The 26,099-nt window shown below is 39.2% G+C and overlaps 1 protein-coding gene across 2 annotated transcripts in view; it reads right to left on the bottom strand.

Moving 5' to 3' along the window:
• The window catches only part of pacrg (PARK2 co-regulated), a 176,561-nt gene that overhangs the window by 103,832 nt on the left and 46,630 nt on the right, over positions 1-26,099 (bottom strand). For both annotated transcript variants that reach the window (XM_055172213.2, XM_055172214.2), the window contains exon 2: positions 16,855-16,989. In XM_055172213.2, coding sequence (XP_055028188.1) covers positions 16,855-16,989 — 135 coding nt within the window. The remainder of the gene's footprint in view (positions 1-16,854; positions 16,990-26,099) is intronic.

The following is a 26,099-nucleotide window of genomic DNA, read 5'->3' as shown; positions in this document are numbered from 1 at the left end:
ATTTCAATGTGTTTTATAGCCATAAAGGTACAAAAAGGTACCCTATCCAGCGACAGAAAAAGGAACAACGTCTTAGGTGAACAACAATGGAAAAGCGCCATATATGTTCACCTAAGACGTATACGATTGTGTTTACGAGAACACTTGCTGAGACTGGTATCATGTGTAGGGGTGTCACGATTTCGATTTTAAATCGAAATCGATCGAAATTAAATCACAGCTTCGAACTTCGAATTAAAAAATGGGATCGTCGATGCTGCCACGCCCCCATTTCACGTACGGTCGGCTTGCCAAGCGAGGAAAAAAAACTCTCAGAGATGCCTTTAAAAACATCTGTCCAGCGGAACGCGATCATATTTTAAAGACGAGGGATGCTACAACTCCTTGAAATGCATATCATAAACAGGATTACCAGTGATCTGACTTTGGACAGAGCGCAGCTCTCTGCACGTGCAGCGGGTTATATTAAACAAAAGGATAGTTTGCCTCAGCTTGCATGAAACGCATAAAACTGAACAAATACGTAAGGGTTACTACTTTAGTTTATGTTCAGACGTCGGACAGATGCGAGCACGTGCACGTGAGACAGAGAGAAGCGCAGCTGCTTATTATGCTGGATTTATTTCAGATGCGAGTCCAAGACACGCGCATTAAGTCCAGATGCGCGGATGGACTATTATTTCATAGCCTGCACTGGTGTCATCCTAATTTACCACGTTGGAAAACTTATTCCAGGCAACCCTTTCTCACATTCTATTTCCTTTGTTTTTAATTCTCATTTTTTGAGTTTGCCACGTACCTCCTTCGCCAGCGTTGATAAGAGCTGTGTCAAAATGCGTCCTCATTTCTCCGGGCTGTTAATGATAGAACGAATGGATCCTTAACAGCCAAGGATTTCCCAAACAATTAAAAGCTTTATTAAATAAAAGTGTGTATTTATTAGAACACTTTTTCTTGTCACTGTTTTAGTATTATAAGTTATGTTTTGTGTTAATATTATTCTGTTTATGTTGCGTATATTTCTAGGTTGATTATTTGATATGCTGTTAAATAGATTAATCTACATCAATGTGTCATATGGTCTGAAATAAATTAATATTTTTCTGATTACATATTTATTTTAATAAGTCAGAAATGTCTCCGCAGTTTTCTGCTGACAGGCGCGGTGGGCGCTACTGGTGGCGTGTGCAGCAGGTGACGCAAATTTTGGGTCCACAGAAGGCTAGACCGTCTCATTTCAGTTCTTTTCTTGAACTTCTGTGGCTGCCACTATGAAAGACAGAGATGTCGCATGCTTAGAAGGACAGAGCTAATAACAAGCAGTCGATCCGGCACCCGCCCGAATTTAATTAAAATATTATTTTTCGTCACGTCATCCGCCCGATCCATTAAGCCAACCGCGCAGAGTCATGTGCGTGCAAGAAGGAATCCTCTCTCTACAAGCTCTCGCGTTAATTGAAGCCCACAAACCCCCATGCGAGTTGTGCAATGTGCATGTTAATGTTAAAGTATTATAATAATAATAATAATAATAAATAATGGCATATAATTTTTGTCTAAATTATATGCCATATAAAAAATATGTAAAAATCGAGAATCGGATCGAATCGTGACCTTAGAATCGAAAATGTAATCGAATCGAGGATTTGGAGAAGCGTGACACCCCTAATCATGTGTGGACGTTGTCTGAACCCCAGCTCTCAGTATGAGCCCTTTTCTGTGAGAGTATGTGTGTGCGCGCTTTTAAGTGTGTGCGGCTATGTCTCCGTGTTTTTGAGTGTGTGCGCTGCTGAGTGTGTGTGTGCTTTAGAAATGTCAGATCAGATCGACCCGATGCCGTCACGATACCCGATCCAAAATTACATTCCATTTTGAAGCCGATACCCGATACAAATATCGGATCATTCCTATGTATAGCCACACACCTTGCTACAACCACAAAACGCTTGCTGTCCATAGTCAGAGGTGCTCCGGGGCTCTAATAAGATTTAGTCACAGTGCCGGGTCAATTCTCAGCCATATTGGGGTCACAGATGTGGCTGTCACTTTGGGCCCTCATCCATAATGCAGTGTTTTAATATAGCGACACTTCCTCTGCCCTGCTCTCGCAGGCATACAAGACACAGTCCGCTTTCCTTCACTGTATCGTCGCTCAATCTCCCTTTCCTTTTGTTTTGGCTTTTTTCTCTGACACAGAATGACAGCGGCTGTCCGTTCGCTGAGAACATTTGCCTGGAAAGGAGGCGTTTGATACAGCAGGCAGGACGTCGTGTTGCTCTCTGGCCCACGCGGTCGTTGTGCCTATTATGTGCGACGAGAACAAAGCAAGGTGACACTTTGACAGCGTTTCTGCCTCGTCTCGTCCATCACTTTCACATTATCACAAAAGAAAGAGAGACGCACGTAGTCACCCTCTCCCCTCGTTCTCTCTTCCATCCATCTCTATTTCTCCTCATATCACACGTGTTTGCGCGTGTTAGGTGAGGAGATAAGGACGCAGGACAGGATCATCAGTTGTGATTTAGTGACTCAAAGACGCATCCATCAGGACACAAAGGCCGTCACACTCCATAATGGAGGAAACTGTGACAAATTCGGTAATGAGCATTACAATGTGACCTAGACAGAAATTCGGTGGCATCTGCAGAGAATAAGACTGATCTATACATCTGCTAATGTAGCTAATAAGGTGCAGCGTTGTTGAAAGCACCAGCAAACAGTATGTGTTTTGATTCTGGCATTTTAACTAACTTTTTGGTTAACTTCATCAGAAAAACCATGTACCATAATGTCATCCCTAAATATTTTCAACAAATCGCACCTATGTCCTAACCACAGTGAACAAAAGAGGCATGCCGTGACCCAATCAATCACACAACACAGCCAATCTGGGAGGTTTTTTCTATTTATGCATCCTCTCGACTTACAGCAAAAGAGCATATACATGCACAGAGATATATCACTTGATGCTAGGCCTTTTAATGACTTTTTTTTTAAATAATTTCTGATTCTAAACTTCTATAATCAGTCTCTCCTTGTTCATGTTTAACGATTAATATTCATGAGGTGCATAGCTTTTAGCGAATGAGGTCTCTGTGTAGGTGGAGCTGTCAGCCGGGACGTCGCAGTAATAGAAAACAGAATCTATTGTCGCTCATCGAAAAGATACCTTGTCTCGTGGCATCGCTTCACGTCTGGTTAGGACACAATGTTAAAGTAAGCTTTAGAGACAGTCAAGGACATATTTAATCAATGCAATGCATTTCTAGGTAGACGATATGTTTTTATAAATTAATTGACTTTTTTCAATTTGAATTTCAATTAGGCGCACTGTATTGTGGTGCATTGCAGACAGTAAATGATTCATCTATTGTGTGAGACCTTCATACTGTATAATGTCTGTGAAGGTTTAAAGGTTGAATACGGCTGAAACCAAACACAGAGACATACTACAAACTACAGTTAAACCGCTGGAAGATCAGACAGTGTTCTGCAAATGTATGGGGGTTCTCAGAGCTCCCCAGAGCACCAGAAATAGGTCGGTGATTGTACCTAATCTCACCTACCTTTAAATGTCATGAGAGAACGAGAGAGATAGAGAGGGGGGGGGGGTGAGGCTACAGCCTACCTACTCACATTGCCACCAGAAATTAGTCTCAGGTGGTAGTGGGAAGATAAAATGATTTTGAAAAACTACTGTCAGGATTTATTAAAGGTGTGGAAAAGGTGTGGACATAGTTATTTTTGTGACTGACCTTATTGCATATTCATTTGTAAGAGGTTCCCTTTCTGACGCAAAATTTATGGGAGAGATACACTCATCTAAAGGATTATTAGGAACACCTGTTCAATTTCTCATTAATGCAATTATCTAATCAACCAATCACATGGCAGTCGCTTCAATGCATTTAGGGGTGTGGTCCTGGTCAAGACAATCTCCTAAACTCCAAACTGAATGTCAGAATGGGAAAGAAAGGTGATTTAAGCAATTTTGAGCCTGGCATGATTGTTGGTGCCAGACGGACCGATCTGACTATTTCACAATCTACTCAGTTACTGGGATTTTCACGAACAACCATTTCGAGGGTTTACAAAGAATGGTGTGAAAAGGGAAAAACATCCAGTATGCGGCAGTTCTGTGGGCGAAAATGCCTTGTTGATGTTAGAGGTCAGAGGAGAATGGGCCGAATCATTCAAGCTGATAGAAGAGCAACTTTGACTGAAATAACCACTCGTTACAGACGAGGTATGCAGCAAAGCATTTGTGAAGCCACAACACGCACAATCTTGAGGCGGATGGGCTAAAACAGCAGAAGATCCCACCGGGTACCACTCATCTCCACTACAAATAGGAAAAAGAGGCTAGAATTTGCACGAGCTCACCAAAATTGGACAGTTGAAGACTGTAAAAATGTCTCGATTTCTGTTGAGACATTCAGATGGTAGAGTCAGAATTTGGCGTAAACAAAATGAGAACATGGATTCATCATGCCTTGTTACCACTGTGCAGGCTGGAGGTGGTGGTGTAATGGTGTGGGGGATGTTTTCTTGGCACAGTTTAGGCCCCTTAGTGCCAAGTGGGCATCGTTTATATGCCACAGCCTATGAGCATTGTTTCTGACCATGTCCATCTCTTTATGACCACCATGTACTCATCCTCTGATGGCAACTTCCAGCAGGATAATGCACCATGTCACAAAGCTTGAATCATTTTAAATTGGTTTCTTGAACATGACAATGAGTTTACTGTACTAAAATGGCCCCCACAGTCACCAGATCTCAAGCATCTTTGGGATGTGGTGGAATGGACGCTTTGTGCCCTGGATGTGCATCCCACAAATCTCCATCAACTGCAAGATGCTATCCTATCAATATGGGCCAACATTTCTAAAGAATGCTTTCAGCACCTTGTTGAATCAATGCACGTTGAATTAAGGCAGTTCTGAAGGTGAAAGGGAGTCAAACACAGTATTAGTATGGTGTTCCCAATAATCCTTTAGGTGAGTGTATATCGGCCTATAATGGGTATTGGTATATAAAAGGATTCCCCCCATTGGACATCTTCTGATTGTTTAAAAACAGGCAGATTGTATCCTGTCAATCAATATGGCTGGAAAATGCATCAGAACTCATGCTGTGGGACTTTATTGAATTGGGTCACAATGACAACAGTTTGAACGCTCTGCAATTCTAGGAATTCATGAAACAATAATTTGAGTAAAAAGCAAAACTATTGGTACCTATGCATATAGCAAGATGTTATTTAAAGTAACTGAATATTGATTTACAAAGTTTTACGCTTGCCAAAATGTACTGGTATTTGCGCCATTATTTAATGCCCCAAAAACGTGAATGTACACATGCAGATCGCTAGTAGGCAGCTTGTTGTTGGAGAAGCATCAGCAGTGATGGAGGTAAACAGACAGTGACTTCACATCTTTGTTTTCATCGCTGCAAGTGGAAATGCGTCTGAGGAAATGCAGATTTTTTTTACTTTATGGAAGGGGTTAGCAGACCAATCCTAGCGCTTGCAGTGCATGTAGAACGGACACATTGTTACAATTTTTGGAAAGGTGCGTTTCAGGCTACACATAGCCTACGGCATCAGTCCTCCGCGGAACCATAATTCCCCCTTCAGTCATTTTGGAAATTAGATATTGCACCTGTGTTCCTTAACTTGCTCCTTGTTAGTAAATCAACGGGAGAAATTTCCACTCCAATTGGCAATTTTTTGGAATTGCATTCATACACGAACTTGCCCTGTTTAGTAAATCTTGCCATGCCTGTTTTAATTACTACCCACAACTTTATTAATCATACCGAAGGCCTTAGAAGCAGTCAATAATGATTAAAACTGAATTGCATTCAAAACACATGACTCAATAACACTGCATTACCCTTTGCAATCTCATTCTCTTTCCCAGACTAAACTGAACATTCCTTCTTATTTATCAGAGCTTTGCATGTTCACAATCCAGCTAAATCGCTGTGGTCGTCCAATCAGATGTTCCTTGATGTTCCGAGATCTAGGCTAAAGAATAAAGGAGACCGAGCCTTTTCAGTGCCACCTCCTAATTTATGGAACAGTTTATCTGCGTGGCTACCGTTGTGGCATTTTTGGACCCCGAAGTCCGTGATTGCGTGATTGGTAGATTTTGAGAGGTCCGTCATTCATTCATCAGCCTATCACGTCAAGCTGAGCAGACTGCATAGCAGACTGAACGACCGCCAGGCCACCGGGAAAAGTGCTGGGAAAACAGCTATGATTTGAACTAAGGTAATCTACTTGTTGTTTATTAAGCTTGTTATCAGAAAGAAACTTTTCTAAAAGGACTGAAACTGTCTATACTTCCAACAACAAGTTCTTCTTAGTTCAGTGAAGATCAATCTAGTGAGTAGATGGGGCATGAGAGGAGACACAGAGAGAAAGACAATCAAAAAGACTGTAGATAGACAGACAGAACAGCTGAGACAGGAAGAGCAGTCGTAGAGACAGACAGTGAGACAGGCTCTCATGATCGGTGCAGCTGCAGGGAGAGAGAAGGTCAGATCAGTCGCCGACAGTTACAGAGCAGCCGTTTTGGGAGACAGACAATCAAAGAATCCACAGAGAGGGAAAGATACGAGATCAGAAAGGTGGTGTAGGTACACCTGGGAGACATGAACAGCCCTGTGGGCGTCTGAATTTGAATATGAATGTAATTTCCGATGCACAACAGGGGCAGTGAATTGGACACATTTATCTGCTCCGTGCCGTGCGTGTGTGTGCACCCTTTGCACGGTGTATTAATCACAGAAATGCGTGAGCACTTCCATCCACCCAAACATACCGACCTTGAGGTTACGAGAAAGACATTAGGCCGTCTTTCCTCTCCAAAGAGGGGGGCTGAAAAGCTTTCAAGGTAATGAAATTCTGCCATAAGTTAACGAAAAGACTTGTGGGTACGGGCCTACGCTAAAATATATTAAGAAAAAGAAACGAGTCAGGGTAGATTAAATTGGATTTCTTTCTCTCCGCCGCCACCCCACCCATCATTTCTTTTAAATTAGGCTTAAGTGTGGCGTATTTTTTCTTTCTCAGGATAACGGCATTACCGTCCAGAATGAATAGAATCATTTCCAAACCAATTAACCTCTGACAGAACGGATGAGTGGACAGGAATGAGAGTGAGGTGGGAAGAGAGGGAGTGCGGTGGTATCTTTGAGAAAAATAAGAAATGGAGTTAAAAACTCTGCGCAGTGGGACGTGGTGAGTGACAGGGGTCTAGATAGCGACGAGACTGGCATGACAGTGGCTGTTATGCTGGGGTGCGGAGAAGGAACCTACCAACCCCCCTCTCTCCAAGGGTCTGTTTCTTTACTGGCAGCCCTGGTGCGCTGCTCGCATTAGTATTTGACATAAGCGAGCGCCCTGCTCATTCTTTATGCTGAGGAGTGTTTGGCATCCAGCTGCTATGGCTCCATTTAGTTAATTAAAGGCTCCATTTAGATCTGCAGCCCGCTGGCTACGAGCATGTCAATCAATAGGAACTCAGTGGCTCATGGTGGGGCAAGGCGAGTGATCCGCCACACCCCCCCTCTCCCTGTACGCTTTCGGGCCAAAATCTTAGCTCCCAAAGGTTCCCATATCGAAGTTCTGATACATAATGATGGAAAGAAACATGAATGCGGGATGAATGCAGAAACTCTTCTGACTTCCATATCTTTCCTCATAAATGGCAAAGGGAATCTTTCTTCATTCCGAACTGGAAAGACAGATGGAGAAAGAGTCGGAGAGAGAAAGCTAGAACTGAAAAGACCATCAGCAGAGCTGGAAAGAGAATCATTCATTCAGAAAATACAGTACAACGTCAAACTTTCCAACATTTCGCATCATTTTATCTTTGCATTAAACCCCGGTAGAATTGGAATGCTGTTACCACACAACATCATGTCGGTCTGTTGATTCTGACATGCATATCTTCAAATGCCCTTCTCTAAATTACCCAGAATGCTCTGCTGGAGTTATTACAGCCCATTACATTAGACAGGACTACGAGCAAATATACATTAGTGGATCGATAAAACACATTTCTGCTACCAGGCCATAAGTAAAATTAATTAAGCATTTACTTTTCATTCCCCTGAGAGCAGTGTTTCACTTTTATTCCTCTCTTTTTTATTTGGCTCTCTCGGATGATGTTGCGGTTGGGTTACGTAATTAGCTGCGGTGATGGATGGAGGTGTGGCTAAAGTAGATGGAATTAATGCAGGGGTTACGTTTTGGCTTGGCATCACAACAACGCCCTTTTGCAAGTAACTAGTATATTTAATTAATAGCCAAATTAGCATACAATTAAACTCACAGCTATTTGAAGTAAATTTACAGTACACTGTCAGTAAACATACGGTATACACTGAAAATTTTATTCATTCACTTTACTCAATTTCTTTAGGTTAAGTGGTTGCAATCAATTTATTTAATGCAACATTTAAACAAATTTTTTTTATTTTTTATTTTTTTAAATGTAGCTTTAAGGATTAGTAAATTTTCTTTAAAAAATCCAGATAATTTACTCACCACCATGCCATCCAAAATGTTGATGTCTTTCTTTGTTCAGTCGAGAAGAAATTATGTTTTTTGAGGAAAACATTCCAGGATTTTTCTCATTTTAATGGACTTTAATGAAACCAAACACTTAACACTTATTTAACACTTAACATTTTTTTAAACAGAGTTTTAAAAGATTCGAAACAATCCCAAACGAGGCATAAGGGTCTTATCTAGCGAAAAGATTGTCATTTTTGACAATAAAAATAAAAATTATGTACTTTTAAATCACAACTTCTCGTCTATCTCCGGTCCTGTGATGCGCCAGCGCAACCTCACACAATACGTCATCACGTCAAGAGGCCACGGAGGACGTATGCGAAACTCCGCCTCAGTGTTTACAAGTGTGGAGAAAGAGGACCGTTCCGATGTTGTTGTATGTCAACTGATACTAATTAATGTCTTCGTGTCATGGTGGTGAGTAAATTATCTGGATTTTTTTAAGAAAATTGACTAATCCTTTAAAAAAATTGATTGCATCCACTTACCCTAAAAAAATTAGTAAATTGAATGAATAATTTTTTTGTGTACCGGGCTGTCCCTTATGCAACAAAAATATATTTCTCAATATATTACATGACAATATATTTAATGTGTCTCCATATATTGTGAAATTTACATAGTAATATATATCATGATATATTATATAAAAATATATTATATATATGTAAGTGATATATTGCAATATATTATACAATACTGCAATTATTGCCGTTTTCATATATTGATTAAATACATCTCATTATACGATTTAATATATCCCATAATATATTGGAAATATATGAAGTAATATATTGATGCATATATTCTAAATTTATGTAATATATTGAAGTATATATTGGCAATATAGTAATATGTTGATACATATATTTTAAATGTATGTAATATATTGATACATATATTCTAAATGTATGTAATATATTGCAGTATATATTGGCAATGTATGGAGTAATATGTTGATACATATATTCTAAATGTATGTAATATATTGCAGTATATTAAATCATATAAAGACAAACTATTACATGGAAAAACATAGTGCCCTTTTTGGTCTTGGTTACAATATGTTTTGTATCAATATATACATGTATGGTCTATTCATATACTGCAATATAATGGAAAATATACATATTAAATCCTATATATGGGAATATGCTGCCTAATATATTACATGATATTTTCTATGCATATATTACAATATATTGGGAAATATAAATATTAAATCCGATATATGGGAATATATTGCCTAATATATTACATGATATTTTCCAATATACTGCAGTATATTTTTGTTGCATAAGGGGTATCCTTTGCATCTACAGAGTTTATATTAGTACCTAATACTGGTACCTGGTATACTGGATGACTATTTTCCTATGGATGAGGGCTCAGCGGATTGGCTCAGAAATTGTGTCCAGAGTATGCATGGCGAAAGATGTCAGTATGCAAGTCGCTTAGTTACTGAGCTAAACCAGACCAGCAGCAAAATATTTTTGCGAAATGGAAATCCTTTCTCTTGAATTTATATCAATTACCTCCGTATGAAGGGCGAGAGAACATTTATTGACTGGATGTTTTCTCTCCAGCTCTGAATTGAAATAAAAATGTACAAAAAATATATGCTGGCGGCTACCACTGACAGGATGTTTTTGAAAAAAGATTAAACGCATACACAGGGAGTCAGTCGTCTTTTTTCTCAGGTGTACGCCCTGCCAGGTCTATAATGAGTCAGCTCTCTGATTCCAAAGTGGACTGTGGGATTAACTCCAGAGAGTAATGCCTCTCCTTGGACGGGTCATATAACTGTCAGAAGAGGGTCTGTGCTCACATAAGGTACCGCCCATTAAAATGCTAATACGCAGATGGAGATAAAATAGAGGGGAAATAAAAACAACCCACCTTAGTGCTGTGTTTGCAGTGTTACACAGACGTACACAAACGGGTCTTCTGACCCCCCTCCTCCGGGCATAATTTAATCAGGGGGATGAATGGATGAGATCGCTTACCATCTCCATTTCCTCAAGCACTTGATCAGATTAATTGATTGACCCCACCCCCTGCTCTACAGCATGACAGCTGGAAACAAGTTTACATTGATATTTTCTATTAAATGCTTCTTCGATTTTTACACCCATGCCTTCACCCTTGACAGAAAAAAAACTACACAGAAAAACAAAACATATAAAGAAATAAAAGAACAAAGAGAAAGGATGCTCTGCTCTTGCTGGATTTTGTTATGGAGATAAAAATTCGGATTGGGTATTTTTTTGTAGTTTTGCATTATGATACGAGTGTATATTAGTGTGATTTTTTGTTATTTTCCTGCATTTGAGATCAGTTGGACCCGGAAGTGCTGCATGACGTCAGACTTAAAGAGCAACTATGAGCAACATTTCCTTTGGCTTGTAAGTGTGTATTAGTACATGTTAACAATATGCAAAAGGTACATCTAGCCCAAAGTAAACAATGACGTGAATTATGCTGCATTCAGACCAGCCGGGTTTTGACGCACGTCTGGAGGTGTCGCGGCGCGAATGAGGCGTTAAGCGCGGTGCGGTAAACGCGATTCCACCTCATTCGTGCGTCCAGTTCGCGCGAATGGCCTGAATTGAGCATTGCCGCGGCAAACGCACAAGTTCAAAAACGTGCCGCGTTAACCAATCAGGAGCTTCCTCTAGTAGTGACGTAGTTACAGGAACCAAGCGGAGTCGCAGAAGCCCCTCCAATGACGCGAATTTCCGTGTGAATGTCTCGATGACTAAAATTTCTCGCGTGGCTTTCACACGCAAATGAAGCGAGTAAACTCAAAATGCTCAAGCGGCAAACTAGATGCAGTTGATGCGATTTTGACGCTTCAAAAACAGCTGGTGTAAACCCACGGTTTTCGTTGCCATTTTTTTCTTGGACAAACACATGGATTGTAGGCAACAGTTTACTTCCTGGGCCTGTTGAAGTAAACAAGACCGACATTATTATAATTCCTCCCGCTTGGACTCACAGCCTGTAAGTTAACTCCTGTCGTCATTGCATTGTGAGCGAATCTTTCAAACACGGTAAGGAGGAGTGTCACATTTTCGGCTGACGTCAGAGGTATTCAGGCCAATCACAACATATAGATTAGTGGGCCAATCAGGGACACAGAGCATTTCAGATCTATGAGTTTTGTACAAAATCAGAGCGTTTGAGGAAAGCAGTATATCTGGAGCTACAAAAATTAATGGTATGTGGAAAATAATGTGTTTTTTTAACCATAAACCATGCGAACACATTGTATTTTACCAAATTCACAAAAAAACATTGTTTTTAGCAATGAAATAGATTCACTTTAACAAGCAAATAGGGAAGAATGAATTTGGAAGAATGAATTTGCAAGCTAATGGATGAACACTTGATGGTTGGATTGGTGGATGGGTTGAAGTATGGATAGATTGACAGATTGATGTGCATGTATAGAAGGAAGGATGTAACTTCAAAGGATGGATGGACTGATGAATGGTTGGATAGATTAGATGTGTTGGGTTGAGTATCAGCGACTAATTTTTTTTATTTTATTATTTAACATGCATAGCATTCTTCTATTGCTATGTTCATGACGAGGGACAAGTTATTCGAAAATAAATCTAAATAAGATTTTTTTTAATTTGTGTTTCCTAGTCTCTTGAAGGAGACCCTTTGGAACGCAGTGAAATTGATGCAATGCTTGATAACAACAGGGCCATGTGCGAGAGAAACAGCAACAGATACAAAAAGAGACCTCTTGCTTGCTCTTATCAGTCTGCTGCACAGGTTCCCTAACACAGCACATGTCAAAGCTTCAACTGTGGCGAGAGCATGAGAGAATTGAGTGTGGTGACAGCGGTAGTGGTGGTGAAGTGAACGGGAGGGGGTCTTAAAGCCCATAGAAAGAAACTAAAAATATCACTTCTCTACTTAACCCCTCTCTGCCCATTTAAACATCAGTGCCAACAGTATTCTGATACATACAGTAAATAAACATACACGCCTCTACTGAACACACACCCCTGAGTGTGGGGCTCAAACACAACCACTGTTTACATTGTTTATCTTTAAGGAGAAAGAGACATGGGGTCATAGGAGAGGAAAGAGAGAACATGCGCAATACCTGCAGGAATGCACTGCTGCTCCCTGCTGTCCAGAGAGGGGGAGGCACGAACAAGAGAGGAGAGGTCAAGGGAAGATGATTTGAATGTCAAGACATATGACCATGAGTCTCCTGGTGGGAATACAGATCTGCTGTGTTTCAGTCCAATATGGCGAAAGACAAATTAAACCAGCAGGATACAAAAGTATAACCACAAAAACTAAATAAGCAGTGTCTCAGAGGTCTATAGGTCATTCTATGAAATGGTTGCCTTTGAAAAGTATGAAAAGGCAATTTCTGAGATTTTAAGCAATCTATGAAATGTACGATGTGTAATGTAATATGTGAGATGTGTTTTAATAGTTAATGCATTGCATTGTGTCAATGCGGGTTACACAGACTGTTTACATTGTTGCACAAGGTTGAGCGTTTTGGTTTTCCGGTATTTTTTCACGCTGCCAAAAGACGATCTCCTGCAAATTATTGGCAATGTATTATATTTTTCCAGAGAGTTATTGGTGAACGAGTGTTTTGGTGGCATGTAAGTACATTTTTTCATCATATGTTTTTTTCGGTTTCTAAGTTGGGTGTGTAAGATACCAAATCCAATGCGATGTCATATTAATCAGTGTCTTGTTGACTAAAACATAGCATCGTTTTGAAATAAGTCTGCAGTTCTTAGCAACTTTTTTGGTGGGCTTGAAAATATTTGGACCCAGCGGGGTTAATTGTAACGCTGTGTTACAACTAACCCTCCAGCACTTACGATATGAAAACCGCTAACGTTAACGTAATTCTTGCCGTTGTTTTAAATAGGCCACACGAATGGTTGCTGGTTGCCAACAAAATAAATGTGCCTGTCTTATCAAAAATCGTTTGTCAAATTTATTTTTGTTCATATCTTTAATATTGATTGAATAAGGTCACGGCAAAGATTGAAATAATAATGAAATGAAGGGCTAAAATCAGACTTTGATGCTCATTATCTCAGAATTTGATTTTAAAAACTGTAGTAGGATTATTACACATTGGGTCACATATAAAAAATGTTTTGTCATTATTGTGCTGCTTTTTCTCACATATTTAGACATTTGTATCCATTTATAATTGAACTATTGATAGAAAAGGGCTTGATGAATAAATACAGTGTAGATACCTGTCTATTATAGACAGATATATAAACAATATCCACTTCAAGTATATAGACAAAATAGTATTGAAATATTTGCCTGCAAACTTAATTTTTAGCAAGTGTTACAACTAACCCCCTGCCTGTTACTATTAACCCCACCTATGGGGTAAGTTGTAACGTTTCCACTTCTGTCACGTTTGGTGTAATTGTCCAAGAATGGTAAGTACTAGAAACAAACTTCAAATGTTCATTTTTAGCAGAGATATGTGTGTTGCTTGGGTAAAAATATAATTAATCAAACTCAAATATTTTTTGAATTATTGAGCCAAAACCAAAAAAGGTTAGGTTGTGCCTTGCTCATAGTGGCAACTATAACATCTTATTGTTTTTTAGTTTAAAAGAGGTCATGAATTGAGATATTATATTTTTATTGATCTTTTGACATTTAAAAGGTCATTATAGTATTAAAACATTCTGTACGTTTTCGTATTCAGAACTTCCTTATAGTCCAAAAACAACTTTAAATCGAACCTACAGGTATCTGCCAAAATGGTTAGATTGTTCGATTTTGTCTCAGTATGACATCATAGTGCAGGGGTCTCCAACCTTTTTATGAGCAAGGGCTACCACAATGGATAAAACAATCTGGAGGGCTACACCACGTTGGTGACCCCTGTCATAGTGTGACAAAAGGCCACCGCTATCAGATAAAAAAATGTAATATAATAATATATGAGATGTGTTTTACACTGAACAAAATTATAAACGCAACACTTGTTTTTGCCCCCATTTTTCATGAGCTGAACTCAAAGATCTATGACTTTTTCTATGTACATTTCCCTTAAATATTGTTCACAAATCTATCTAAATCTGTGGGGGCCAACACTTTTCACACCACTTTATCAAGATGCTAATTAGACAGCATGATTATTACACAGGAATGCCTTAGGCTGGCCACAAAAAAGGCCACTCTCAAATGTGCAGTTTCCATATTTTCATCAAAATGTACGTATTTGAAAATGCAAAAAAGATGAACAAACAGGATGGAAACAAAAAAGGTGTCCTAGTAAAGAAGTTGCAAGATTTGTACTGATGTGCCTACCAAACTATTGTATATTACAATAATACAGTATCGGATATTCATATTAAAGTAATTTTTTTCACATATGTAAATGAGTGACACAAATGGCACCAATTTTGTAGTATGACCTCACTATGCTTTCTCTCTTTCGCCCAGACAGATGGGTAACCTCATCTTGAACTGCTGCCCCAAGGGTTCCTCTGTACTAACACAGCTGTGCCCACACATTTCAAGTAATCAACCAGCCTTTCATACACACACTGTCATGTACTTCTATCAGTTCCACCCCACATCCAATCACAGACTCACTCGCACTAATACTCTTAGCCCGAGGGTAACCTGTATGTGGTACCAGGTAAGAGATCGCAGAGAGTTGACAGAGCCCTGATTTAACACACGTATATGCTTATTATATTTACAGTGCGAATGGGTGTAAATATTGTGCGTGAAAAACAGAATCAAATCAACGGCGGCAGGCGGAGGAAAATCAATAAGCATTACAGATGCATTAGATATGACAGCTACAATTTCATACACCGCTTCCTGTCTGCTCCCAGCAATTTCAGAACAACACAAAGAAAAAGAGACATTATTTTTTAAAAGTGCAGGAAAATTTATTTTGAAATTCGCTTTTAATAATTCATGCCACAGCTTGCGAAAGAAAAATGCGAGGCGAGGAGGAGAGAGCGAGAGAGGAATGTAAAAGAATTTAGGAGAGAGAGAGAGCATTCACTAAGTTGTGTTTGTCAGTGGCTAAAAGCAAAAAAATTATGATCCCACTGGATAATATATTTTAATAATATTCTATAAAAAAATTTATTCTAATATATACTAATAATGGTACCCACAAAAAAGTCTAACCCACATGTACAGACTAACACATAACAGTACGTTATTGGTAAATCACAACTACTGTTACATGTAGGACCATGGGCTTTGCTCTTATTGATCCGAGCTGATGCTTCTTATCAACAACATATGACTCCATCTATCTCCACACATTTCATCATGACCAGTGTTCGAATTATGCCAAAGATTATGGGGCCAAGCCCCCCTCGTCATTATAGGGTGGCCGTGATTTCCCAAAGTAAGATGTGATCCTGAATCAACATTTTTTGTTTGGACTAGATCAACGTTTTAATCAAAGAAACCTCAAATTACTCTTAACGCAAACCCTACCCATTTTTTACCCCTCAAATTAGTGTGAAATAATAGTTTAATAATTTTTTAAAGCCCCTAACCCAATCCTAAATCTAAAAATCGGTCAATTCCTCCAGAAAACAGCGTGAGGTGCACTTGAGAGTTTACATTTATTTCAGATAGAAATCTTCTGGATTCCTTTATTTCAAAACTGGGACAAATAATGGACAGTATCGCTTTGTGTTAGCGCAGCACGACAACTTTAAATTCATGTAGTATTTTAAAGGGACACACCACTTTTTTCAAAAATAGGCTCATTTTCCAGCTCCCCTACAGTAAAACTGATCTCCGGGTCTGGCGGTACCACTTTTAGCATAGCTTAGCACAATCCATTGAATCTGATTAGACCATTAGCATCGCGCTCAAAAATGACGAAAGAGTTTCAATATTTTTCCTATTTAAAACTTGGCTCTTCTGCAGTTACATCGTGTATTAAGACCGACAGGAAATTAAAAATTGCGATTTTCTAGGCTGATATGGCTAGGAACTATACTTTAATTCCAGTGTAATAATCAAGGACTTTGCCGCTGTAACATGGCTGCTGGAGGTGCAATGATATTACGCAGCGCCTGAAAATAGTCCCCTTGGTTACTTTCGATAGCAGTGGACTATTTTCGGGCACTCAATGCATATAGGAGGTCCGGGACCATCACCCCCCCCCCCCCAATTCAAACACTGACCATGACCAAACTTTTGGGTTTAATTGTTGACAGCGGTATATGAACACCAGAGGTATCATTTTAATGTACCTTCCAAGCAATACGGTTGCCTTTAGAGTCATGTTCCAAGGCGATGGGAAAGTCTCCACGCTCGTAGAACTTCCGAAAGGCTGTTGGTTTAGCAGGTCTCTCTTTGAATGCCCCACAAGCTGGAGGACCCACCACCTATAGGACACAGAGAGAGAAAGAAGCTTTTCAAATATTATCAGGAGGGACCTTCAGTCCTAAAACATCACAGAAAATGAAATGGTTTTGATGCCCTTTTATCGTAATGTTAATTTCCTCTCTCTCTGATGTCAGCAGAGACATCTATCTGTTTTATAGTGACACAAACCATCCATTACCCAACTTCTCTACACATCTAATCTATAAGATAACAAAGAACTTCAAGGTAAACCGTAATTGTGTGATTCTTTAATTAGGGCAGTGGTTCCCAAACTTTTAATTGTGCGCCCCATCCCCACCCTTTGTGAATGATGCATCCCTTTTATCCCGCCCTCCCAAAAAGTAGCCTTATTTTTTAGGTTTACTTACACTGAATTTATGATAAATTAATGTATTTTATAAAATATCATAAAACCGGGGCCCCTGGCACCATCTTGCACCCCCTAGTTTAAGAATCACTGAATAATGGGAACTTATCCCACAGGATGATTTTGTAGAAAACTGCTTTTCAAGACAACGCTTATTTTAGTTTAATGGACTGATTATAACAGCTTTTTATAATGTTTTTTATGGTCTATTGTTTTTATTTGGTTTCTAAAAATATAATTTATCAGACTGGAAATGTTCCATTTGCCAAATTATTTTAGGTTTGACCCCATCAGACTTCATTAACTATACGCCATTAATTATAAAACACATAAAAAGTGTCTGAAGCAATCCACAAAGGAAAATGAAATGTGATTTGCTTATTCAGGAACACATGACCTCATGAAAGGGCCCTGCTTAAAATCTGGCTGCCCAGGGCTTTGCTGCAGGCCTTAGAATTAAACTCTGACTTTATCATAAAAATCCTGATGTAACACTGATGCTGTTTTTATAACTGAGATGCTATAAATGGATACATTTAAATGAAAGGATTTATTTAATGCTCAAGAAAACAACAAACTTGCTGAAAATGGCATGCCAAGAATAGTTTAAAAACATCCTGTATGTTTCAACATTCATAACTTCCTTGTAGTCCAAAAACAGCTTTAAAATCGAACCAATTTGCCAAAACTGCTCATGTTACATTTTGTCTTAGTATGGCATCATAGTGTGACAAAAGGCCAGCACTTCCAGTGTACAGTGTCTTTGTTTTGCCTTCCATGTGATCTTAACATTAAGAAAACATGAATGCTGTTTTAGATTGCATCAATAAGTCCATGACACCTTAAATGTGCCAAATAATGCATTGAAATAATATGTTAAATTGCTCTTTGATGTTTACATAGAAGGTATGTGGCTTTATTAAAAATTACCCAGATACAGTTTTACATGTCCATTCACAACCCTAGGATTTGCCTTTAGAATTAAATAGTCTATTATTACCTTATTTGAAAGAGTCATGAATAATAATGTTGAGCTCTGCTCCGATTGGCTGTTTCACGGAGGTCAGAGCAAGAGTCCAAGATGCGCGCATTAACAGGGCTCGACATTAAGGCTTGTCTGCTTGTCCGGGACAAGTGGGTTTTTTTTAGGACAAGTGTTTGAGAAAATTAGTTGTCCGACTGGACAAGTTAAATTTCAAACAATGTTACTTAGCGTCATGTGCCGTTAACGACAGAGCAGAACATGCAGCGCAAACACAGAGCGGAATTTTGAACAGAGAGCGCGGCGCGCCGACACACACACACACACATGTTTACATGTAACTGTTATTGTTACTAAACAAACTGCGTGCGCATTAAACTTGATCGACGAACACGGAGGGGCGGGAGTCGTGGGACGGCATGAAGTGGAGAGTGATGTTTCTTACAGCTCCGGCGTGAATATAACTGACAGGCACTTCAACCGCGTTTTCATCACTGTGTGTCAAAAAAGCCGACTTAAGTCCGTATTTATTCTCTTCTAAAGTTCGGTAAAAACACATAATGGGCTTAAAATCTTTAAGAATCTGTTTTATAATGAGAATCTCTCTTTCAGCGCGCCTACGTGTGTGCGCGCTGCGCGACAGCTGATTTGAATCGACAGAGTTCGTCACTGTACATTAAAAATCCCACACAAACATTACAGCGTAAATGCTAGGTTTAAGATTGATTTTATATATATGTAACAGATAATCTAGATACATTTATCCTAATACGTTTTTTAAAACATGGTAATGTTTTAATGTTTTGCTTTAGTGTTTTAATATCAGACAATCACTGAAATGTGGGAAAAATGAAGAGAAAGGCAGCAGATATAGCATCCTTCTTCAGCAAGAGTAGCAAGAAGCAGCCAAATTAATCTTAGTAAAAATACTTTCAGTGGCCTACAAATTTCACATGATTTTCTGGTCTCTATAGTTTTTTCAGCAATGGGAGATATAAATCCTGGATTCAAAGTAAATTTCAAAAGTTTTATTTGATTAAATAGTTTTAAAAACATGAGGTTGAATTATGACTATAATTTGTATGTTAATCTCAATTCATTTTAATTAAAATTAAAGTATTGTAGCAATTGTATGTTATACATTATTCTGATTAACACACCACTTAAAAGTATTTTAAGGTTGGATGATAGAGATTTTATATGCCACCCCAGAGTAACTGCTGGCCCCTGCCTGGCCACCACTATGAAAAATCCCTTGCTCTGCCACTGATTAGCAAAACCACAAAAAAATACATGATATTATAAATCTTTACTCGGACAAGTGACTTTTGTGCATGGACAAGTAAAACACAAATTTACTTGTCCGAAGGACAAGTTCCTCAAAAAGTTAATGTCAAGCCCTGATTAGGTCCAGGTGCGTGCAAGAAGGAATCTGCGTGCGTTAAAAGCTATCTCGCGCAAAGTGAAGCCCACAAACCCTCTTATGCGAGGAAAAGCACGCAATGCACAATGTTTGAAAGCCAATGTTGATATTTGAAATCTCCTAAACAAACACGCCCCCAGCCCCCTACCCCAATATAATCTGGACCTTCTTTTAAAAGACCCGCCCCACACATACGCAACCCGGCAAGGATGTCGGTTAGTAGACACGCTCCTTACTGCCGATTGGCTATAAGGGTATTTTGGTAGTCGGCCCGTCTCCTTTTCCAAAGCGTTTTTCAAACATTGTCCACTCCGCCTTTAACTATAATGATAATAATAATAACCATCGCCAACTATTGTCATGAAAGCCTGCTATTGGCGATATGTCTGACGATCGTCGATACACGATACTATCACCTATCGCCACAACCTTATGAGGGGCGGTTCACATATCCCTTTTTTGCACTCGAGGTCGTTATTTCAAATGTAGGCACGTGGTATGCACGCTCAAAATTGAAGTAAAGCGGTCACGACGCACACGCAGTGCGATGCACTTGTTTTTCCAGGCGCGTCCGAAACGCATTGAGTTATAAACATCTCAACTTTTCAAAATGCTTCAAGTGCACCGCAGGTCATGTGACAAGAACCAACCAACCAACGTTCACGTTTCCGTGCGGTTTTAGACGGGAAATGTGAACTGCCCCTAATTAATTATTCTGAGATTGTTAATGGACGTTTTGGAGTGGCAAGTTTGTGTTTTTTTCAGTATAGATCACCAAAACCTAACGGTAACGTCAATAGTACAGCCTAAGCGCTAGCATATAGCGCTAACTCAGTACTCACAACTTTGTTTTCATCATTGTAACAAAATTGTACGTAAATTTAATGTTGGAGCATACATCTCGACTGTAACATCACAGTTGGTGTTATTTTGAGATTGGGCTGTTTTCCAGCAGATGCACAAAGTTTACATTAGGAGGAGGAAACAATCGTGTTTAAGGCTCACGATACGTCATTACCATGTACAGAACTCTTATTATTCATCTATGTCTACGTAAATACAGTTTCCCATTCGATACAGACTACCGGCACATCCGGGAACTTGACTGTAAATTTCGTCACCGCCCCTTTTTGGGGGATAAAAAAGCAGCCCTTCCATTGGCTTCCATTCAAAATAGCGGAACAAAGCAACGTTTTTACACAGCCGGCAGGCGTAAATAACTGATGAAATCACTCAGATTAAACATGTTGAGTATTTATCTGTCCACCCTGCCTGCCATAGAGCCCGAAAGATACATTAACGCATTTAATTTGGTCAATATAAATGTCCCTTTCATTCTCACAGCGTCAAATTTGTGTAACAACGCCATCCAGTGATTGCTGGAAATATCGCTAAGCCAGTTAGTTTTATGACTCGACGGAAAAGTGCACTCATTACTCTAAATATTAAGACATAATAAATAAATACGAAGTAACTTTCAAATACGAAGTAAAATCATTCACTTGCTTCCCTGTTGACTCGAAGAGGTACGAGTAAATGTCCGGGTAAGACACCTCTGGCCAATAGGGAGCGTTGTTACACAAATTTGATGCCGGGAGAATGAAAGAGACATGTTTCCACACTGACCAAATCAAATATGTTAATGTATCTTTCGCGCTCTATGGCAGGCAGGGTGGACAGATAATTACTCAACATGTTTAATCTGAGTGATTTCATAAGTTATTTACGCTTGCCGGCTGTGTACGAAGGTTGCTTTGTTCCGCTATTTTGAATGGAAGCCAATGAAAGGCCTAGTCTGATCTCCCCCAAAAGTGGGCATGAACCTGTTCAGAGACATTCTATGACGTTGCGCCGGTTGTGCGTATGGCACCTTTAAAACAAGAGCTGATAGAAGAAGTTTAACCCATGGTGTTAACTACATTTTACAATACCACACACCTGTTATTTTTATCTAGTACTTGATTACGGTTATGGAGCCTCTTCTGAACATCGTGCTCTGGACACCTCATACTACTTTATATGTCACTGTGTTAACAACTACAGTTTGGTTCTGGGCAGGTAAGACACATTTTTTTACACAAAACCAGTAAGAAGTCTCAGTCTGGAACATATGACACACTTCAGTACATAATTTATTTAGAGGTAGGAGAAAAGTTAACATTCTGCCATTCATTCGGTGATGGACAGGCAGGAAGTAAATGAACTCTACACAGTGGTGGTCAGGTGTTCCTGTGAGTGAAGGGAAATGATTACAGCACCATTCTATCTGTAGTTGACCCCCAGATCACACACACCTCAGCTGGCGAGTGAGCTGTGAGTCCTCAGCCATCTCTTTCTATGATAGCCGTGTTTCAATCACTGGAAACAGCTCTACCACAGAGAGAGAGAGAGAGAGAGAGAGAGAGAGAGAGAGAGAGAGAGAGAGGAGCTCATTAATCCTCACACTGACTTCGCATTGGAGATGGTGTAATTCCATGAAGGTGATCAATCACTCGCCCGAACTGAGGCCACATCTCTTTCTCTCTCTCTGGGCTCCTAAACTGCTTCTGAGAGGCTCTGATGGATGCATGGTGAGAAGCTGCAGCTCCCTGCTTGGGCAGGTGAAACCTGCATTATAATTTCCATTGCTCGCACGCTCTCTCTCTCCTTCCTTCCTCTCTCATAGGACACATTCCCCTGACAATATCATTCAATTTCTTATAATGCATTTGTGTGTGTGCGTGTGTGTGTGTGCGCGTGTGTGAGTCTGGTGACTCCAGGTTTAGCAGAAAAAAACTCAGACTGCTCTGATAAGGTCAGACTGCACACAACTGCTGCAGGCAACTAAATTACCTCCTTTTATTCATGGAGCATTCACTTCACACACTCACATATTCACCTATCCACACACTAATATACACACAGACATACACACATGGACTAAACAGAAGGTCCCAAGAAAGTCACCAAGAGCCAAACAACAGAAACAAGGGAAGGGATCATTTAAATGTTGAATTAACATTCAATACTTCCTGTAAGCTCCGCAAAGAATCAATAACAACAAAGTCCTTTTAGAGTAGTTTACTTTTAATAACAAGCAAAATAAAGAACAAGTAGTTTACCTTAGTCCATATTTCATAGCTATAGTGTATAAAAAACGACACTGAACTAACGCTGCTGTGTAAAATGTGTACTATAATGTATACAATATGAACTACAAACTCACATAGTGGTAATTCATGGTCGCCGTCTCCCCCTGTCTTTAGGAAACCAAAACATTTGAAGAGTTTTGTTGCAAAATGAGATAAATCCATTTTTTTTACATTTTTGACAAAACATTTTTATTATTATGTTATCATGTTATTATTTTGTTTTATGGTGCTACTTAGCTGTATTTTTTAAGTTATGAAGGTTTAAATCAAAACAAACCAAATGCAGTTGCATTGAAATTAATTGGAATGCACAACCAAAAAACGAGATTTCTGAACAATTAAAAAAACGGTGGTTATCTCGTTTTGCAACGAAACTCTTCATTTGTTATTTTTGACGAAGTATTTGTTCCAGAGTTCATTTTAGCTACTAGTCAGACCATTAAACAAAACTGGATGTAAAGTTTCGACCAAATTCGTAACCGCGACAACTAACGTGCGTCTGGTGAAACCGTCTATAGCTAAAGCGTATTAACTATAACACTGAGCTAATGCTTTTATTTTTAACAAGGTATTTGTTCCTGATGTAAGGGCGCATTCATATTATACCTAACCCAACCGAACCGCGCCCGAGTGTGATTGTCCCCCCATACTCCCCAAGAAGCACGCCCTTCATTGTATTTTTATCGATCCGAGCCCGAGCATACTTTTGTCATGAGGATGCAATTGTTTTGAAGAAAACAGGAAGAAAAGTGCTCTCTTAACCCATCGTAATGTTAAGTCTGTGTTTTTTATTCATCGTTTGGGGCGCGATAACTACGGAGCCCTTAAAGGAATAGTCTACTCATTTTCAATATTAAAATATGTTATTACCTTAACTAAAGAATTGTTGATACATCCCTCTATCATCTTTGTGCGTAAACGTAAGCGCTGGAGCGCGCTGCGACGCTTCGATAGCATTTAGCTTAGCCCCATTCATTCAATGGTACCATTTAGAGATAAAGTTAGAAGTGACCAAACACATCAACGTTTTTCCTATTTAAGACGAGTAGTTATACGAGCAAGTTTGGTGGTACAAAATAAAACGTAGCGCTTTTATTGCGCCGAGTCGAAGTACTCACATAAGTGCTATTACGCCATAAAATATAGTTCCTCTTTTAAATCCGCTTAGAAAAGCGCTACGTTTTATTTTGTACCACCAAACTTGCTCGTATAACTACTTGTCTTAAATAGGAAAAACGTTGATGTGTTTGGTCACTTCTAACTTTATCTCTAAATGGTACCATTGAATGAATGGGGCTAAGCTAAATGCTATCGAAGCGTCGCAGCGCGCTCCAGCGCTTAAGTGCACGCACACAGATGATAGAGGGATGTATCAACAATTCTTAGTTAAGGTAATAACATATTTTAATATTGAAAATGAGTAGACTATTCCTTTAAGGGGACAAGGAGCAAAAATTAAATAAAGTTTAGCTAGAAACTATCACGTGAGCAAGCAAACTAAACGTTAAAAAAAATTCTACACATGAAGGTTTTGCGTGAGCACATGAAAGTTTCACGTGAGCACATGAAAGTTTCACATGAGCAAATGAAAGTTTCACGTGAGCACATGAAACTAAAATTTAGATTTTTTTACTCCAATGTCACCTTAGGGGCTCGGTAGATAAAACACATCCCCTCAAAATTATATTGCTTAGTGGATCTGTCACTTGTGTAGCTCAGACATTCACGTATGTTATCACTGCCGCACGCATTAAAAGGTTTTTATGAAGGCAGATGAAAAGTGGTCACACAATTGACGTGTCTCCTTTTGAACTGCTCTCTGGCATGATTTGCGTTTACACTGCTTGTTCTGTGCCTGAGCCCAAGTGAACCATGTCTGAGCCCAGCTCTGCAAGCGGCCCCAGGCACGATTAACCAAACCGTGCCCAGGCACAGTACAGAGCGATTACACTACTCAAACGAACCAGCCTTTGGGGGTCAGACGAGCTCGGGCGCAGTTTGGTTTGGATAATGTGCTTAGCCACAACCAGACCAATAAACAAACACAGACCGGAAGTTAACATTTTGGACCAGGTGCACAACCGTGACAACATGCGTGCATCTATATATTTTGAGCTTTTGTTTATTTATAATTTTCATTCTTTAAAATACATAAAAGTAAAATAGAGGTTTAAACATGTTGTTTTTTATAATAACTTTCAATGCGAAATTTATTGCATTTGTATATTATTCCATTTTTGTCACCGCAATCTGATAGATTTATCTGGAGCTCATTTGAGTTATCTACTGTATCTCCTCACCCGCTCTCTCTCATTTCTGGGGAGGAGAGGAAATATGCAAATAATTTCACTGCCGTCAGGGGAATTGGATTCTAAAGTCGTGTTTAGACCTTGATTTAACACTCTTCCCTACTGGTTGCCTGCTAAATACTAGTCAGTGTGTTGCCCCTGTGAGGAGACAGAGCTCAAATGAGTCATTTCTGATTGTGATCAAAAAAGACAAAACAAGGGCAAAGATACCAACATGCACCACATTAAAACTCACTGCGGAGAACAAAGAACGAAGCTAACAATATGATTTCAATTATGGAAAAGAGATAAAAGGTTGAAAACGGTCACAGAGCACTGAAGTACATTAATTCTTCTTGCAAAAGAAAAATAAATCTATAATGATTTAGTCAGCTTAACAATAAAGCACACTACAGAGAGGGGAAACTAGTACCCATCCTTAGTTTGGCTGATGACACACAGTATACACACTACAGATGATACACATTTCCTCATCTTTGTTGCTTTAGTTTTAAACATCAACAACTCTCTAAATAGAAGAAAGCTGAGTTACAGTAAAAATATCCTCCTTGAAAACCTCATTTGCATATTTAAACTTCCAGCTCTCCCATAATCTTATAATCCTATAAATACCACCTTCACCCTGCGCTTGCCACGAAACGTTTTCTCTAACCTGACTTGCAATCAGAATTTGGGGAATGTAAATTTTGTTTGAAGTTCATTGCTCAGCTTGATTGTCCTAAAATATATTGGGTGAAATAGAAACAGATATAAATGAGACAATTTATGATATACAGTATGGAGCTATAAAATTAGACCAATTTTACATACAAAATAGCGATAATTCGGTAACTGTGGGGGTTTTTTTCGATATCATTTTCCCGATAAAACCTAAATGGCCGTTCGATAAGTAATCAA

Source organism: Misgurnus anguillicaudatus, chromosome 7, assembly GCF_027580225.2.
Source record: "Misgurnus anguillicaudatus chromosome 7, ASM2758022v2, whole genome shotgun sequence".
In the NCBI taxonomy this organism is placed as follows: domain Eukaryota; kingdom Metazoa; phylum Chordata; class Actinopteri; order Cypriniformes; family Cobitidae; genus Misgurnus; species Misgurnus anguillicaudatus.
Note: the sequence above shows the minus strand (reverse complement) of the source record. Positions and strands in the feature narration are given on the sequence as shown.